Genomic DNA, 19,268 nt, shown 5'->3' with positions numbered 1-19,268 from the left:
GTAGTGGCAAGCTGTCAGATTACGGAACTGTACAAAATAACATTTAATTCCCATTTGACAATAAATACGATATATTATGAACCAAACCAAAGGTTTGCGGACTGAATAGAATTAAGACTTACCTGCTGTATATTTCAATTAATGACCCCTCTCCAGCTGAGCTGCATTAACTCCCTATGGCAAGATACTGGGACCCACCCTTCTCAGGACTCTGGTGTAGAAATACCTTTCTTATGAACAGTTTAATATGAATCCGCGTATCCGTACAAAAATAGATAATAGTAATGTTTTCAATGTTTTTTTTTTTTTTATATAAAATCTTTAGTAATTTATCTTTTAAAGTGTCTGAAGCCCCGCCTCCTCGAGTCACTGATTTATGTAAATACATTTATTTTAAATCATACCGCTTTTCAACGCACAGGTTCCAGGGAGATGTAGCCGGGATTCCAGCTGTCAGAATACCGACACCGGGATCCCGATAGCCAGTATGCCGGCAGCGCCACCACAGCTATTCCCACTCCTTGGTGTCCACGGCACCAGTGGAGTGGAAATAGAACCTGTGGAGAGTGCAGCGTGGCAAGCTCGCAAGGGGCTTCGTTGCGCTCGCCCCCCCCACCTGCCGGCATTCTGGCAGTCGGGATCGCGCCGTTGGTATTCTGACTGGCGGGATCCCGTACCAACCCGTTCCATCTGCCATATACAATACTATATAGATATCTATGGAGGCTAATTATCTCTGCAGATCAGTCTCCATTATTAACATTGAAGCTACGGTCTGACCCCTATGTACCAAAGCGTAACATATCGAAGTTGGTTCCGCTGGTCTATGCCATCCTCAGATGGCGTACATTGCTCTATCCCTATAAAGGCATATTTGCAGGAAAGGGATCTATGGGGGTCATTCCCAGTTGATCGTAGCTGTGCTAATTTTAATTGACACTGACATGCGGGGGGACGCCCAGCACAGGACTAGTCCGCCCCGCATATCAGTGTTGCGCCCCCCCCCCCCCTGCAGAAGTGCAAAGGCATCGCACAGCGGCGATGCCTTTGCACTTCAAGAGTAGCTCCCGACCAGCGCAGCTTTAGCGTGCTGGCTGCGTGCTACTCGTCGCTTCCCAGCCCGCAGCGGCTGCGTGTGATGTCACGCAGCCGCCATGGCCCACCCCCCAGCGGTCCGGCGCATGCGCAGTTCTTCTGACCCGATCGCTGCGCTGCGAGAAACTGCAGCGAGCGATCGGGTCGGAATGACCCCCTATCTCCGGTATTCGGTCTTTAGGTTGACAGCCCTTAGGTCGACACTCATTCGGTCGACCACTATTAGTCGACATGGTCACTTGGTCGAAATAGCAATGGTTGACACATGAAAAGGTCGACATGAGTTTTTCACATTTTTTTTTTTTTACTTTTTTCATGCTTTATGACCCACGCGGACTACGATTGGGAATAGTAACCTGTGCCAAGAGCAATGAGGCACCTTGCCCGAAGCGTGGCGAGCGAAACGAGCCATGCGAGGGTACACGGTGCCCTAATTGGGGTTCCTGATCACTTTACAAAGAAAACGACACCCCAACAAAAAATCAAAAAAGTCATGTTGACTTATTTCATGTGTCGACCTAGTCACTGTCGACCAAAAGTGGTCAACCTAATGGCTGTCGACCTAGTTACTGTCGACTCAACGAACCGCACTCCTATGTCCAGCTTTTACGCTGGCGATTTGGCTTCTCTTCGCTTCACAAATAGACCAATCATTGGAGAGAGGCGTTTACCTTCAAATTAGCAGATTATTTGTATTGGCGTAATAATTATTCCTATAAAAAAAATAAAACGCTTTGTTGCTGCAGCTTGATCATATATAGGCAGCAAAGTGCGGTTTCTCCTGCTGACAAATATATTTAATCTCCCATAAAACACATAATAATAATTATTATTTATTATTGATGATTTCGGCAGAAAGATTTTTCCAGTTTGGCGCAGTCAGCCGGTTCCCCCACAGCGATGTCCGGCTAATGTTTAATGAGATAAAATTAAGCAGCAGGTTAATTTACATCAATTATATTTACATTGCAGATGCAGCAAGTCTTGGTAATCCGCTGATGTGTGTCACCTATAGAACCTGATTATTAGAACGTCGGTGGGCCACAGTGCAGGTAGTCAGAGTAATGATGTATCAGCGATTGTGTGGCACACAGAGAGGCTGGAAATCACTGTCCTATGGGCTGTGTATCATCACCGGTTTACCTTGTAAATACAGTCACTATGGAGCCTCTGTATGCGAGGCTGAGCAAACACATAGTGAGTATATGGAGGCCGCTAGGACGTGGTGGCAGCCGTGTTTATGTGCAGGGGATAAATCACGTTGTTCACACCTGTTCATGGACAGAAATCCTTCTGAGGGCCCTTCGCGCAGAATGCGGGGGACATTCGGGGGTTTGGAAGTCCCTCTGTGTCGCCTCCCAGGCTGGCCACTCTCTGTTAGCACTTGAAATGTATACACTTGTAAACAGAGCTGGCACCTGTTCCCATCCTCCGCCTGGACTTGTAATTACTACTGTAATTTCACTGAGTGCCTCGGTGGCTTTCTCCTGCCAGAGCCGGCGGGCGGCGGCGGCCTGTGAGTAGCCCCCACAGCACTTACCTATCGTTGTCACAAGCAGTCCCCATGATTTACAGGCCACCTTTGGTCTGTCCCCTGCTGAAGCGGTTTACGACGGTGGTTGCATGGTCTTGTTTGGACAGGTGAGTCAGAGCTGGAACGCACAGTAACAAAGGGAATAACAGTAAAATACACGATTTAACACCTGGGCACAATAAATGAACTCTTTGAAGGTAATAGACGAGTAGAGCACAGAATAGTGACTTATCTCTGTCTCAGTGTTGCTCCATAGGAGCTGCCATATTTACCTTTCTCCATCTCTCTGTGCAGAAAGGGGCTCTGGGATACTAGCATACACCTATGATTGCGTTACTCAGATGTAAGTAGTGGGACTTACCGCATGTTTTACTAGGAGATTCAGCGTTCCTTGCTGATAACAGGCGGCAGACAGACAAACCAAGCGGAACATCCGGGCTAATCCCCTTTATATAGGGAAGCAAGGGACTATTGGCATCATGGAATGGAAAACATGGATTTAATGCTAGCCAACTGGGAACTGGTGGAGGGCGAACGGACACCGGACCAGCCGGCCGACCGTCTAGTCCACAGGTTCTCAAACTCGGTCCTCAGGACCCCACACGGTGCATGTTTTGCAGGTCTCCTCACAGAATCACAAGTGAAATAATTAGCTCCACCTGTGGACCTTTAAAAATGTGTCAGTGAGTAATTAATTCACCTGTGCACCTGCTGGGTTACCTGCAAAATATGCACTGTGTGGGGTCCTGAGGACCGAGTTTGAGAACCTCTGGTCTAGTCCATTGCACCGTGTTAGAGTGCTATTTTGTTTGTGTCACCCTGACATTATAAAGCAGTCGATTAAACCAAAGTTGAGAGCCATCCTGTAGGTGTCACAGTGGTTGTACAAAGATGAATTCTGCTTAGACATGCTTCATCTCAGTGGCATTGAAAGTGGGACAGACGTTTACAGGAAATATGGCAGGAATCACTGAGCAACTGATCACCACTTCCCACTCTCACATTCAGGATTTCTCACGTCCGCTTCTAATCTCTGGAGTTGCCCTCTCAGGCTCCATTATACTTTCACCCAGCCTTCCCGCGTGCCCCTAATACTTATTATACCTATGTAACTTGCTGATTGGTTTATTCCCATGGTACAACTTTCCGGAACTTTTTGGGCTAATTATATATAAACAGTAATAATAACTGAATAGTACCCGGTGTTGGTGAAGCTGTTATAACGGGTAATGCAGCACAAATCATTGCTACTGGGCAGGAAATAAATATGAAGAGATACTAAGATTTACATCTTGTGTAGAGAGCAGGGGATGCGATACTGTGCAGATACATACTACATGCAAAGGCTATCACATGTAATAATAACAGGAAGAGACGTTGTCCATAGGAGTTTCCTGCGTGGGATGTAAGTGGTACTGTGCAGATACATACTACATGCAAAGGCTATTACATGTAATAATAACAGGAAGAGACGTCCATAGGAGTTTCCTGCGTGGGATGTAAGTGGTACTGTGCAGATACATACTACATGCAAAGGCTATCACATGTAATAATAACAGGAAGAGACGTTGTCCATAGGAGTTTCCTGCGTGGGATGTAAGTGGTACTGTGCAGATACATACTACATGCAAAGGCTATCACATGTAATAATAACAGGAAGAGACGTTGTCCATAGGAGTTTCCCGCGTGGGATGTAAGTGGTACTGTGCAGATACATACTACATGCAAAGGCTATCACATGTAATAATAACAGGAAGAGACGTTGTCCATAGGAGTTTCCTGCGTGGGATGTAAGTGGTACTGTGCAGATACATACTACATGCAAAGGCTATTACATGTAATAATAACAGGAAGAGACGTTGTCCATAGGAGTTTCCCGCGTGGGATGTAAGTGGTACTGTGCAGATACATACTACATGCAAAGGCTATCACATGTAATAATAACAGGAAGAGACGTTGTCCATAGGAGTTTCCCGCGTGGGATGTAAGTGGTACTGTGCAGATACATACTACATGCAAAGGCTATCACATGTAATAATAACAGGAAGAGACGTTGTCCATAGGAGTTTCCTGCGTGGGATGTAAGTGGTACTGTGCAGATACATACTACATGCAAAGGCTATCACATGTAATAATAACAGGAAGAGACGTTGTCCATAGGAGTTTCCTGCGTGGGATGTAAGTGGTACTGTGCAGATACATACTACATGCAAAGGCTATCACATGTAATAATAACAGGAAGAGACGTTGTCCATAGGAGTTTCCTGCGTGGGATGTAAGTGGTACTGTGCAGATACATACTACATGCAAAGGCTATTACATGTAATAATAACAGGAAGAGACGTTGTCCATAGGAGTTTCCCGCGTGGGATGTAAGTGGTACTGTGCAGATACATACTACATGCAAAGGCTATTACATGTAATAATAACAGGAAGAGACGTTGTCCATAGGAGTTTCCTGCGTGGGATGTAAGTGGTACTGTGCAGATACATACTACATGCAAAGACTATTACATGTAATAATAACAGGAAGAGACGTTGTCCATAGGAGTTTCCCGCGTGGGATGTAAGTGGTACTGTGCAGATACATACTACATGCAAAGGCTATCACATGTAATAATAACAGGAAGAGACGTTGTCCATAGGAGTTTCCCGCGTGGGATGTAAGTGGTACTGTGCCGATGGACTGTATTTAACAAATACGGAAGCTGAAACTGCAGATGTGTAAGGAAAGATGTCTTGCGAGCATTGTGTCGCATCGGTGGGAACTGTGTGTTGTAGTTGCCTGTTGTGAGCTTTGCACTATTTGTAACTCTCCCCCTTTTGCTTTGCAGAGATCAGGAATGGGAATTTAAAGGCCATCCTAGGCCTTTTCTTCAGCCTATCACGTTTCAAGCAGCAGCAGCAACAAACGCAAAAACAGCCCCAGAATCATCACCAGCCTGCTCCAGCCACCCATCATTCAGGAACGCCAAGCCAGTGCCAGCAGCCATATCACCATACCACCACCCTCCATGCCCAGTCCTATGCCCCCGCTCCAGTCCAGTGCCAACAATCGCAGACGCCTCCCCAGTCACAGACTAAAGCACAACCAGAGATGCATTCCAGGTACGCTCACTAGTATCATCCAGTCTTACACTATGTATAATGTATGGGCTCACTATTATCATCCAGTCTTACACTATGTATAATGTATGGGCTCACTATCACCATCCTATCTTACACTATGTATAATGTATATGCTCACTATCACCATCCAGTCTTACACTATGTATAATGTATAGGCTCACTATCACTGTCCTATGTTACACTATATATAACGTATAGGATCACTATCACCGTCCTATGTTACACTATGTATAATGTATAGGATCACTATCACTTTCCTATGTTACACTATATATAACGTATAGGATCACTATCACCGTCCTATGTTACACTATGTATAATGTATAGGATCACTATCACTATCCTATGTTACACTATGTATAACGTATAGGCTCACTATCACTATCCTATGTTACACTATGTATAATGTATAGGATCACTATCACTATCCTATGTTACACTATGTATAACGTATAGGCTCACTATCACCGTCCTATGTTACACTGTGTATAATGTATAGGATCACTATCACTGTCCTATGTTACACTGTGTATAATGTATAGCCTCACTATCACTATCCTATGTTACACTATATATAATGTATAGGATCACTATCACCGTCCTATGTTACACTGTGTATAATGTATAGCCTCACTATCACTATCCTATGTTACACTATATATAATGTATAGGATCACTATCACCGTCCTATGTTACACTGTGTATAATGTATAGGATCACTATCACCGTCCTATGTTACACTATGTATAATGTATAGGATCACGATCACCGTCCTATGTTACACTATGTATAATGTATAGGATCACTATCACCGTCCTATGTTACACTATATATAACGTATAGGCTCACTATCACTATCCTATGTTACACTATTTATAACGTATAGGATCACTATCACCGTCCCATGTTGCACTATGTATAACGTATAGGCTCACTATCACCGTCCTATGTTACACTATGTATAATGTATAGGATCACTATCACTATCCTATGTTACACTATGTATAATGTATAGGATCACTATCACCGTCCTATGTTACACTGTGTATAATGTATAGGATCACTATCACCGTCCTATGTTACACTATGTATAATGTATAGGCTCACTATCACCGTCCTATGTTACACTATGTATAATGTATAGGCTCACTGTCACACTATGTTACACTATGTATAATGTATAGGCTCACTATCACCGTCCTATGTCACACTATGTATAACGTATAGGATCACTATCACCGTCCTATGTTGCACTATGTATAACGTATAGGATCACTATCACCGTCCTGTCTTACACTATGTATAATATATGGGCTCACTATCACCGTCCCGTGTTATACTATGTATAATGTATGGGCTCACTATCACCGTCCTGTGTTACACTATGTATAATGTATAGGATCACTATCACCGTCCTATGTTACACTTTGTATAATGTATAGACTCACTATCACCGTCCTATGTTACACTATGTATAACGTCTAGGCTCACTATCACCGTCCTATGTTACACTGTGTATAACGTATAGGATCACTATCACCGTCCTATGTTACACTGTGTATAAAGTATAGGATCACTATCACCGTCCTATGTTACACTATATATAACGTATAGGTTCTCTATCACCGTCCTATGTTACACTATGTATAACGTATAGGATCACTATCACCGTCCTATGTTACACTATGTATAATGTATAGGCTCACTATCACCGTCCCATGTTACACTATGTATAATGTATAGGATCACTATCACCGTCCCATGTTACACTATGTATAATGTATAGGCTCACTATCACCGTCCTATGTTACACTATGTATAACGTATAGGATCACTATCACCGTCCTATGTTGCACTATGTATAACGTATAGGATCACGATCACCGTCCTGTCTTACACTATGTATAATGTATGGGCTCACTGTCACACTATGTTACACTATGTATAATGTATAGGCTCACTATCACCGTCCTATGTTACACTATGTATAACGTATAGGATCACTATCACCGTCCTATGTTGCACTATGTATAACGTATAGGATCACGATCACCGTCCTGTCTTACACTATGTATAATGTATGGGCTCACTATCACCGTCCCGTGTTATACTATGTATAATGTATGGGCTCACTATCACCGTCCCGTGTTATACTATGTATAATGTATGGGCTCACTATCACCGTCCCGTGTAATACTATGTATAATGTATGGGCTCACTATCACCGTCCCGTGTTATACTATGTATAATGTATGGGCTCACTATCACCGTCCCGTGTTATACTATGTATAATGTATGGGCTCACTATCACCGTCCCGTGTTATACTATGTATAATGTATGGGCTCACTATCACCGTCCCGTGTTATACTATGTATAATGTATGGGCTCACTATCACCGTCCCGTGTAATACTATGTATAATGTATGGGCTCACTATCACCGTCCCGTGTTATACTATGTATAATGTATGGGCTCACTATCACCGTCCTGTGTTACACTATGTACAACGTATAGGATCACTATCACCGTCCTATGTTACAATATGCATAATGTATAGGATCACTATCACCGTCCTATTTTACACTGTATAATGTATAGGCTCACTATCACCGTCCTATGTTACACTATGTATAATGTATAGGATCACTATCACCGTCCTATTTTACACTGTATAATGTATAGGCTCACTATCACCGTCCTATGTTACACTATGTATAACGTATAGCCTCACTATCACCGCCCTCTGTTACACTATGTATAATGTATAGGATCACTATCACCGTCCTATGTTACACTATGTATAATGTATAGGATCACTATCACCGTCCTATGTTACACTATATATAACGTATAGGATCACTATCACACTATGTTACACTATGTATAATGTATAGGATCACTGTCACCGTCCTATGTTACTCTATGTATAACGTATAGACTCACCATCACGTCCTATGTTACACTAGGTATAATGTATAGGATCACTGTCACCGTCCTATGTTACACTAGTTATAATGTATAGGATCACTATCACCGTCCTATGTTACACTATGTATAATGTATAGGATCACTATCACCGTCCTATGTTACACTATGTATAATGTATAGGATCACTATCACCGCCCTCTGTTACACTATGTATAATGTATAGGATCACTATCACCGCCCTATGTTATACTATGTATAATGTATAGGATCACTGTCACCGTCCTATGTTACACTATGTATAACGTATAGGATCACTATCACCGCCCTATGTTACACTATGTATAATGTATAGCCTCACTATCACCGCCCTATGTTACACTGTGTATAATGTATAGGCTCACTATCACCGTCCTATGTTACACTATGTATAACGTATAGGATCACTATCACCGCCCTATGTTACACTATGTATAACGTATAGGATCACTATCACCGCCCTATGTTACACTATGTATAATGTATAGGCTCACTATCACCGTCCTATGTTACACTATGTATAACGTATAGGATCACTATCACCGCCCTATGTTACACTATGTATAACGTATAGGATCACTATCACCGCCCTATGTTACACTATGTATAACGTATAGGATCACTATCACCGCCCTATGTTACACTATGTATAACGTATAGGATCACTATCACCGCCCTATGTTACACTATGTATAACGTATAGGATCACTATCACCGCCCTATGTTACACTATGTATAATGTATAGCCTCACTATCACCGCCCTATGTTACACTGTGTATAATGTATAGGCTCACTATCACCGTCCTATGTTACACTATGTATAACGTATAGGATCACTATCACCGCCCTATGTTACACTGTGTATAATGTATAGGCTCACTATCACCGTCCTATGTTACACTATGTATAATGTATAGGCTCACTATCACCGCCCTATGTTACACTGTGTATAATGTATAGGATCACTATCACCGTCCTATGTTACACTATGTATAATGTATAGGATCACCATCACCGTCCTATGTTACACTATGTATAATGTATAGGATCTCTATCACCGTCCTATGTTACACTATGTATAATGTATAGGATCACTATCACCGTCCTATGTTACACTATGTATAATGTATAGGATCACTATCACCGTCCTATGTTACTCTATGTATAATGTATAGGCTCACTATCCCCGTCCTATGTTACACTATGTATAATGTATAGGCTCACTATCACCGTCCTATGTTACACTATGTATAATGTATAGGATCACTATCACCGTCCTATGTTACACTATGTATAATGTATAGGATCACTATCACCGTCCTATGTTACTCTATGTATAATGTATAGGCTCACTATCCCCGTCCTATGTTACACTATGTATAATGTATAGGCTCACTATCACCGTCCTATGTTACACTATGTATAATGTATAGGATCACCATCACCGTCCTATGTTACACTATGTATAATGTATAGGATCACTATCACCGTCCTATGTTACACTATGTATAATGTATAGGATCACCATCACCGTCCTATGTTACACTATGTATAATGTATAGGATCACTATCACCGTCCTATGTTACACTATGTATAATGTATAGGCTCACTATCACCGTCCTATGTTACACTATGTATAATGTATAGGATCACCATCACCGTCCTATGTTACACTATGTATAATGTATAGGATCACTATCACCGTCCTATGTTACTCTATGTATAATGTATAGGCTCACTATCCCCGTCCTATGTTACACTATGTATAATGTATAGGCTCACTATCACCGTCCTATGTTACACTATGTATAATGTATAGGATCACCATCACCGTCCTATGTTACACTATGTATAATGTATAGGATCACTATCACCGTCCTATGTTACTCTATGTATAATGTATAGGCTCACTATCCCCGTCCTATGTTACACTATGTATAATGTATAGGCTCACTATCACCGTCCTATGTTACACTATGTATAATGAATAGGATCACCATCACCGTCCTATGTTACACTATGTATAATGTATAGGATCACTATCACCGTCCTATGTTACACTATGTATAATGTATAGGCTCACTATCACCGTCCTATGTTACACTATGTATAATGTATAGGATCACCATCACCGTCCTATGTTACACTATGTATAATGTATAGGATCACTATCACCGTCCTATGTTACACTATGTATAATGTATAGGATCACTATCACCGTCCTATGTTACACTATGTATAATGTATAGGATCACTATCACCGTCCTATGTTACACTATGTATAATGTATAGGATCACCATCACCGTCCTATGTTACACTATGTATAATGTATAGGATCACTATCACCGTCCTATGTTACACTATGTATAATGTATAGGATCACCATCACCGTCCTATGTTACACTATGTATAATGTATAGGATCACCATCACCGTCCTATGTTACACTATGTATAATGTATAGGATCACTATCACGTCCTATGTTACACTATGTATAATGTATAGGATCACTATCACCGTCCTATGTTACACTTTGTATAATGTATAGGATCACCATCACCGTCCTATGTTACACTATGTATAATGTATAGGATCACCATCACCGTCCTATGTTACACTATGTATAATGTATAGGATCACTATCACCGTCCTATGTTACACTATGTATAATGTATAGGATCACTATCACCGTCCTATGTTACACTATGTATAATGTATAGGATCACTATCACCGTCCTATGTTACTCTATGTATAATGTATAGGCTCACTATCCCCGTCCTATGTTACACTATGTATAATGTATAGGATCACTATAACCGTCCTATGTTACACTATGTATAATGTATAGGATCACTATCACGTCCTATGTTACACTATGTATAATGTATAGGATCACTATCACCGTCCTATGTTACACTATGTATAATGTATAGGATCACTATCACCGTCCTATGTTACACTATGTATAATGTATAGGCTCACTATCCCCGTCCTATGTTACACTATGTATAATGTATAGGATCACTATCACCGTCCTATGTTACACTATGTATAATGTATAGGATCACTATCACCGTCCTATGTTACACTATGTATAATGTATAGGATCACTATCACCGTCCTATGTTACACTATGTATAATGTATAGGATCACTATCACCGTCCTATGTTACACTATGTATAATGTATAGGATCACTATCACCGTCCTATGTTACACTATGTATAATGTATAGGATCACTATCACCGTCCTATGTTACACTATGTATAATGTATAGGATCACGATCACCGTCCTATGTTACACTATGTATAATGTATAGGATCACGATCACCGTCCTATGTTACACTATGTATAATGTATAGGATCACGATCACCGTCCTATGTTACACTATGTATAATGTATAGGATCACTATCACCGTCCTATGTTACACTATGTATAATGTATAGGATCACGATCACCGTCCTATGTTACACTATGTATAATGTATAGGATCACTATCACCGTCCTATGTTACACTATGTATAATGTATAGGATCACTATCACCGTCCTATGTTACACTATGTATAATGTATAGGATCACGATCACCGTCCTATGTTACACTATGTATAATGTATAGGATCACGATCACCGTCCTATGTTACACTATGTATAATGTATAGGCTCATTGTTACTATCCTGTAATTAGAACGTCACATACAGTCTGCGTTGTAGTGCTCTTGATGCTGCAATACCCGCCTGTGACTGCTCTGTTACTGTCACTTCTCTATTGCATTACAGACACATTATTAGGCTAAGACTGTTACTCTTATACCGGGTGTTAGCTAATACAGTCTCCTTGAGGAACACATTCAGTCCCAAATCGATATCCTTGTCTTGATACTAAAAGCTGTGTCGTTATGTTCTTCCTCTTCAGTCAGTGCTTTTTTTCCTTTACCCTGAGCTCCTGGCTCCGGTGTGTGCAGGGAACATCCGTCCTTCTAATTCTTGGTATATAAACCTCAGAATAGAGTTCTCTTTATCTACCAAAATATTCCTCAGAAGATCTCAATAACGTGCCACAGTTAAAACATCTGAGTTACGTTGGAAATATAACATACTTAACGCGTTTCATTTCTTATCAACATCTTCATCAGATGTTGCAAATGAAATTTCACATAAGGTAGAGATTGCAAATGTGAGAGACCGATATCGGGTTTTCAGACATTCAGATGATCAATCCCAACTCCTGTCTCTGCAGGGCGAGGTCATATATCTGAGTCCTCACTGATATCACCGCCCGGACACCCCATGCCGCAGACTACCCCACACCTGCCACCCCTTGCCGCAGACTAGCAATAACTTCTCCAAACAGTATAATGCATAGATCAATGTACAGAACCCTCTTGTTATATCCAGCAAGCTTCATTAGGAAGATAAGAAAAATCATATCCACAATTTATATGTCCTTTTGCCTTTTAGTGGTGCTATACATTTACGTTGCTATTAGACTACTTGCTATACATTTGTGTTGCTATTAGACTACTTGCTATACATTTACGTTGCTATTAGACTACTTGCTATACATTTGCGTTGCTATTAGACTACTTGCTATACATTTACGTTGCTATTAGACTACTTGCTATACATTTACGTTGCTATTAGACTACTTGCTATACATGTACGTTGCTATTAGACTACTTGCTATACATTTGCGTTGCTATTAGACTACTTGCTATACATTTACGTTGCTATTAGACTACTTGCTATACATGTACGTTGCTATTAGACTACTTGCTATATATTTACGTTGCTATTAGACTACATGCTATACATTTACGTTGCTATTAGACTACTTGCTATACATTTACGTTGCTATTAGACTACTTGCTATACATTTGCGTTGCTATTAGACTACTTGCTATACATTTATGTTGCTATTAGACTACATGCTATACATTTACGTTGCTATTAGACTACTTGCTATACATTTACGTTGCTATTAGACTACTTGCTATACATGTACGTTGCTATTAGATTACTTGCTATACATTTACGTTGCTATTAGACTACTTGCTATACATGTACGTTGCTATTAGACTACTTGCTATACATTTACGTTGCTATTAGACTACTTGCTATACATTTACGTTGCTATTAGACTACTTGCTATACATTTGCGTTGCTATTAGACTACTTGCTATACATTTGCGTTGCTATTAGACTACTTGCTATACATTTGCGTTGCTATTAGACTACTTGCTATACATTTGCGTTGCTATTAGACTACTTGCTATACATTTGCGTTGCTATTAGACTACTTGCTATACATTTGCGTTGCTATTAGACTACTTGCTATACATGTACGTTGCTATTAGACTACTTGCTATACATTTGCGTTGCTATTAGACTACTTGCTATACATTTACGTTGCTATTAGACTACTTGCTATACATTTACGTTGCTATTAGACTACTTGCTATACATTTGCGTTGCTATTAGACTACTTGCTATACATTTGCGTTGCTATTAGACTACTTGCTATACATTTGCGTTGCTATTAGACTACTTGCTATACATTTGCGTTGCTATTAGACTACTTGCTATACATTTACGTTGCTATTAGACTACTTGCTATACATTTACGTTTCTATTAGACTACTTGCTATACATGTACGTTGCTATTAGACTACTTGCTATACATTTGCGTTGCTATTAGACTACTTGCTATACATTTACGTTTTGCTATTAGACTACTTGCTAGGGAAGTTGATTGTTCCTGACCAAGCCTCTTAGAGAAGTCCACTCCTATATATATATTATAATTTCTCCTATATATATATATATATATATATATATAATATCACATGATGACCAGAAAGATTGTATAGACACCATATATAGACACCTCTGACGGACCATCCTGGCAGCTTCTCATGACTGTATGTACTATACGCGGTGGAAGATGGTGCAATTAGCTGATTACCCCGAGGTAAATAGCCGGAGTAACACAAAACCGATTCTTTTTAAGTTCAAGGGAAAATCTCGTGCAAACATTAACGTATGGCAGATTACACACAAGCGCATCCTTATCTGTTTCCAGAGGACAGAGGCTCCTGTGTGTGAGCCTGGTAAGATCCATAGAATGCCATTATTATTCCTTATATAACATGTTTACTACTGACATATTTACTGTTTCTGCTGTTAGAACAAATGAAGGTGTTTTCTGCACAGAGACCTGTAGCTATATACAGATTTGAAGTGGAGCCAGAAATGTTTTCGGGAAGGTCTCAGGGTAGTCCCTCCGAGGCCCGACGCATTGAGGCGAAGGAGTTCTGATGATACTTTAATGTAGACTATACTGTAGTCCCTCTTTAAATCCCTGTACTGATGCCGTACATTTTATCCCACGTGCAGTTCATCCTCCAGAGACCCGGGTGAGGTCAGGTTCCTGCGCTTCTCCCTCGGACAGAGGAAATGCTCTCGGTCAGTGTGCGCTCCCCAGCAACGGGCGAGCTGCTGCGTTTCGGGAGATCTGCGTTTGCTGCTCCTGTATTACCCTAACCGTAGCTAGAAGTGAATAACTCACTAATGGTGTGGACGTGGCTGTGCCGTGTCTCCTCCTGTCTGTCCTCTCACAGCATTTAATGGGTTAATAACAATCTTCCTAATGACGTTTTTTTGCTTTAACCGTGTGGCTGGGTTCTTTTACTGACACATCTGTGTGTGTGATATCGGGGGGGCTTTTACCCAGCATTGAGGATGGATGAACTGTAATGTGAATATCTGTCTGTCCCATAACATTCCTTATATATTTATGTGCCGCCACTGTTACTGCGAGACTAAGGGGGTCACTCCGAGTTGATCGCACTCTGCCCATTTACGCAGCGCAGCGATCAGGTCACTACTGCGTATGCACCGCAAAGCGCAGGCGTGTGGTACGGGTACAAACAGCATCGTTGCTGGGCAATGCTTCTAGCGACGAATCCATTCGCACGGGTGATCGCAAGGAGATTGACAGAAAGAGGGTGTTTATGGGTGTCAACTGACCGTTTTCTGGGAGTGGTAGGGAAAACGCAGGCGTGTCCAGGGCGTTTGCAGGGCGGGTGTCTGACGTCAATTCTGGGACTGGACAGGCTGAAGTGATCGCAAGGGCTAAGTAAGTTCAGACCTACTCTGAAACTGCAAAAAACGTTTTTGTCCCGCTCGGCTGCACAGGCGATCGCACACTTGCAAAGCAAAAATACACTCCCCCGTGGGCGGCCACTATGTGTTTGCACGGTTGCAAGCGAGCGATCAACTCGGAATGAGGGCCTAAACCTGCACAGGATCTTCTCCCAAAATACTAAAGTGCAAAAGATGCATAAACTGTAAAACGCTGTTGATGTAATGCACAATAAATAGGTATATTCAGGTGTACATGGGGCATAGACCCAGAACGGGCAGCGGTTAGTGGGATGAACCAATATTGCATCTCTTTAGGAAACAGTGACATTATTGATCCATGGGGCGCTTTGTGCTGAATTATTGAATGGAAAGGCTGCATTCACTGTGAGCGCTATTGGCTCTTACACGTCACATGACTAGTCATTATTACCAACTTATAATAATCATTAACTGATGATAACTAGGGAAACTAGTAAACACCCTAAAGAAAAAGACTTGCTGCCTTTTTTATCATTATTTACATGCTGAAGCAAAACGAAACACACGCAGCGTTATATATACAATATATAATTGATACTATAAATACAATATATAATTGATATTATAAAGATATTATAAATTCCCTAAATAAAGACTTGGGGGTAAATTTACTAAGATTCGTGTTTTCCCGTTTGAGGTCAAAGTTCAATCACGAATGACATCGAAAGTGTAAATATGCAACTTTTTGAATTGATTACGACTAATTTACTAAGCTGCCGTATTCTGCATTTTCGGGTTTTCCGATGTCGATGTCATTCGTTTTTTTTGGCAGTGTTTTACGTGAGTGACTTGTAAAACACTGCCGACTTTAATACAATGAATCTCGGCCAATGAATCTGAGAGATCCGTGATGGGCTTCATTGTGCACTTTGTTAAAAAAAAATAAAGTTTAAATGTAAAAAAAAAAATTGCGTGGGGTCCCCCCTCCTAAGGCAAACCAGCCTCGGGCTCTTTGAGCCGATCCTGGTTGCAGAAATATGGGAAAAAAATGGACAGGGGTTCCCCCATATTTAAGCAACCAGCATCGGGCTCTGCGCCTGGTCCTGGTTCCAAAAATACGGGGGACAAAAAGAGTAGGGGTCCCCCGTATTTTTGAAACCAGCACCGGGCTCCACTAGCTGGACAGATAATGCCACAGCCGGGGGTCACTTTTATACAGTGCCTTGCGGCCGTGGCATCAAATATCCAACTAGTCACCCCTGGCCGGGGTACCCTGGGGGAGTGGGGACCCCTTCAATCAAGGGGTCCCCCCCCAGCCACCCAAGGGCCAGGGGTGAACCCCGAGGCTGTCCCCCCCCATCCAATGGGCTGCGGATGGGGGGCTGATAGCCTTTGTGATAAGTGATTGATATTGTTTTTAGTAGCAGTACTACAAGGCCCAGCAAGCCTCCCCCGCAAGCTGGTACTTGGAGAACCACAAGTACCAGCATGCGGAGGAAAAATGGGCCCGCTGGTACCTGTAGTACTACTACTAAAAAAAATACCCCAATAAAGACATTACACACACACACACCTTGAAAGTATAACTTTAATACATCCATCCACACCTCCATATACACATACTTACCTTATGTTCACACGCAGGTCGGTCCTCTTCTCCAGTAGAATCCATGGTGTACCTGTAGTAAAAATTATACTCACATAATCCAGTGTGTTAGGCTCCTCGGGAAATCCTTTTGTAATCCACGTACTTGAAAAAATAAAAAAACGGATACCCGACCACGAACTGAAAGGGGACCCATGTTTTCACATGGGCCCCCTTTCCCCGAATGCCAGAAACCCACTCTGACTGATGTCTAAGTGGGTTTCTTCAGCCAATCAGGGAGCGCCACGTTGTGGCACCCTCCTGATCGGCTGTGTGCTCCTGTACTGTATGACAGGCGGCACACGGCAGTGTTACAATGTAGCGCCTATGCGCTCCATTGTAACCAATGGTGGGAACTTTCAGGTCAGCGGTGAGGTCACTTTCGGTCAACCGCTGACCTGAAAGTTCCCACCATTGGTTACAATGGAGCGCATAGGCGCTACATTGTAACACTGCCGTGTGCCGCCTGTCATACAGTACAGGAGCACACAGCCGATCAGGAGGGTGCCACAACGTGGCGCTCCCTGATTGGCTGAAGAAACCCACTTAGACATCAGTCAGAGTGGGTTTCTGGCATTCGGGGAAAGGGGGCCCATGTGAAAACATGGGTCCCCTTTCAGTTCGTGGTCGGGTATCCGTTTTTTTATTTTTTCAAGTACGTGGATTACAAAAGGATTTACCGAGGAGCCTAAGACATTGGATTATGTGAGTATAATTTTTACTACAGGTACACCATGGATTCTACTGGAGAAGAGGACCGACCTGCGTGTGAACATAAGGTAAGTATGTGTATATGGAGGTGTGGATGGATGTATTAAAGTTATACTTTCAAGGTGTGTGTGTGTAATGTCTTTATTGGGGTATTTTTTTAGTAGTAGTACTACAGGTACCAGCGGGCCCATTTTTCCTCCGCATGCTGGTACTTGTGGTTCTCCAAGTACCAGCTTGCGGGGAGGCTTGCTGGGCCTTGTAGTACTGCTACTAAAAACAATATCAATCACTTATTACAAAGGCTATCAGCCCCCCATCCGCAGCCCATTGGATGGGGGGGACAGCCTCGGGCTTCACCCCTGGCCCTTGGGTGGCTGGGGGGGGACCCCTTGATTGAAGGGGTCCCCACTCCCCCAGGGTACCCCGGCCAGGGGTGACTAGTTGGATATTTGATGCCACGGCCGCAAGGCACTGTATAAAAGTGACCCCCGGCTGTGGCATTATCTGTCCAGCTAGTGGAGCCCGGTGCTGGTTTCAAAAATACGGGGGACCCCTACTCTTTTTGTCCCCCGTATTTTTGGAACCAGGACCAGGCGCAGAGCCCGATGCTGGTTGCTTAAATATGAGGGAACCCCTGTCCATTTTTTCCCCATATTTCTGCAACCAGGATCGGCTCAAAGAGCCCGAGGCTGGTTTGCCTTAGGAGGGGGGACCCCACGCAATTTTTTTTCTGAAAATTTAGAACATCCCCCCCCCCTTCCCACTGAAAAACATGCACGGATCTCATGGATCCGTGCATGCCTATACGAACACGGGATAAAAAAGCAGGTCTGTTTTTTTTTAGCACTTTTTCACAATTTGTATTTTATCACGGCAGTGTTTGGCTATTGTCGGCAGTGTTTGTGTTTTTGCACTTTTTAGTAAATTCCCGATTTCTAGCAAATTGCAGGCGTATTTGACCGATGGTGTATTGATTCGTGATTTTTTTCCTAGGACTTCCAAAATATTACGAATGCCCTCATCACTGCCGTGATTTTTGCTTAGTAAATTACCGAGATG

The 19,268-nt window shown here is 42.1% G+C and overlaps 1 protein-coding gene across 9 annotated transcripts in view; it reads left to right on the top strand.

The window, feature by feature from the left end:
* The window catches only part of NAV2 (neuron navigator 2), a 708,207-nt gene that overhangs the window by 516,009 nt on the left and 172,930 nt on the right, over positions 1-19,268 (top strand). For 7 of the 9 annotated variants that reach the window (XM_063946386.1, XM_063946388.1, XM_063946383.1 and 4 more), the window contains 2 exons: positions 5,464-5,737; positions 15,125-15,193. In XM_063946386.1, coding sequence (XP_063802456.1) covers positions 5,464-5,737; positions 15,125-15,193 — 343 coding nt within the window. The remainder of the gene's footprint in view (positions 1-5,463; positions 5,738-15,124; positions 15,194-19,268) is intronic. The other 2 variants (XM_063946385.1, XM_063946381.1) reach the window with 1 other exon arrangement.

This window comes from Pseudophryne corroboree, chromosome 11, assembly GCF_028390025.1.
Source record: "Pseudophryne corroboree isolate aPseCor3 chromosome 11, aPseCor3.hap2, whole genome shotgun sequence".
NCBI lineage: Eukaryota > Metazoa > Chordata > Amphibia > Anura > Myobatrachidae > Pseudophryne > Pseudophryne corroboree.
This window is presented reverse-complemented; position numbering and strand designations above follow the sequence as displayed.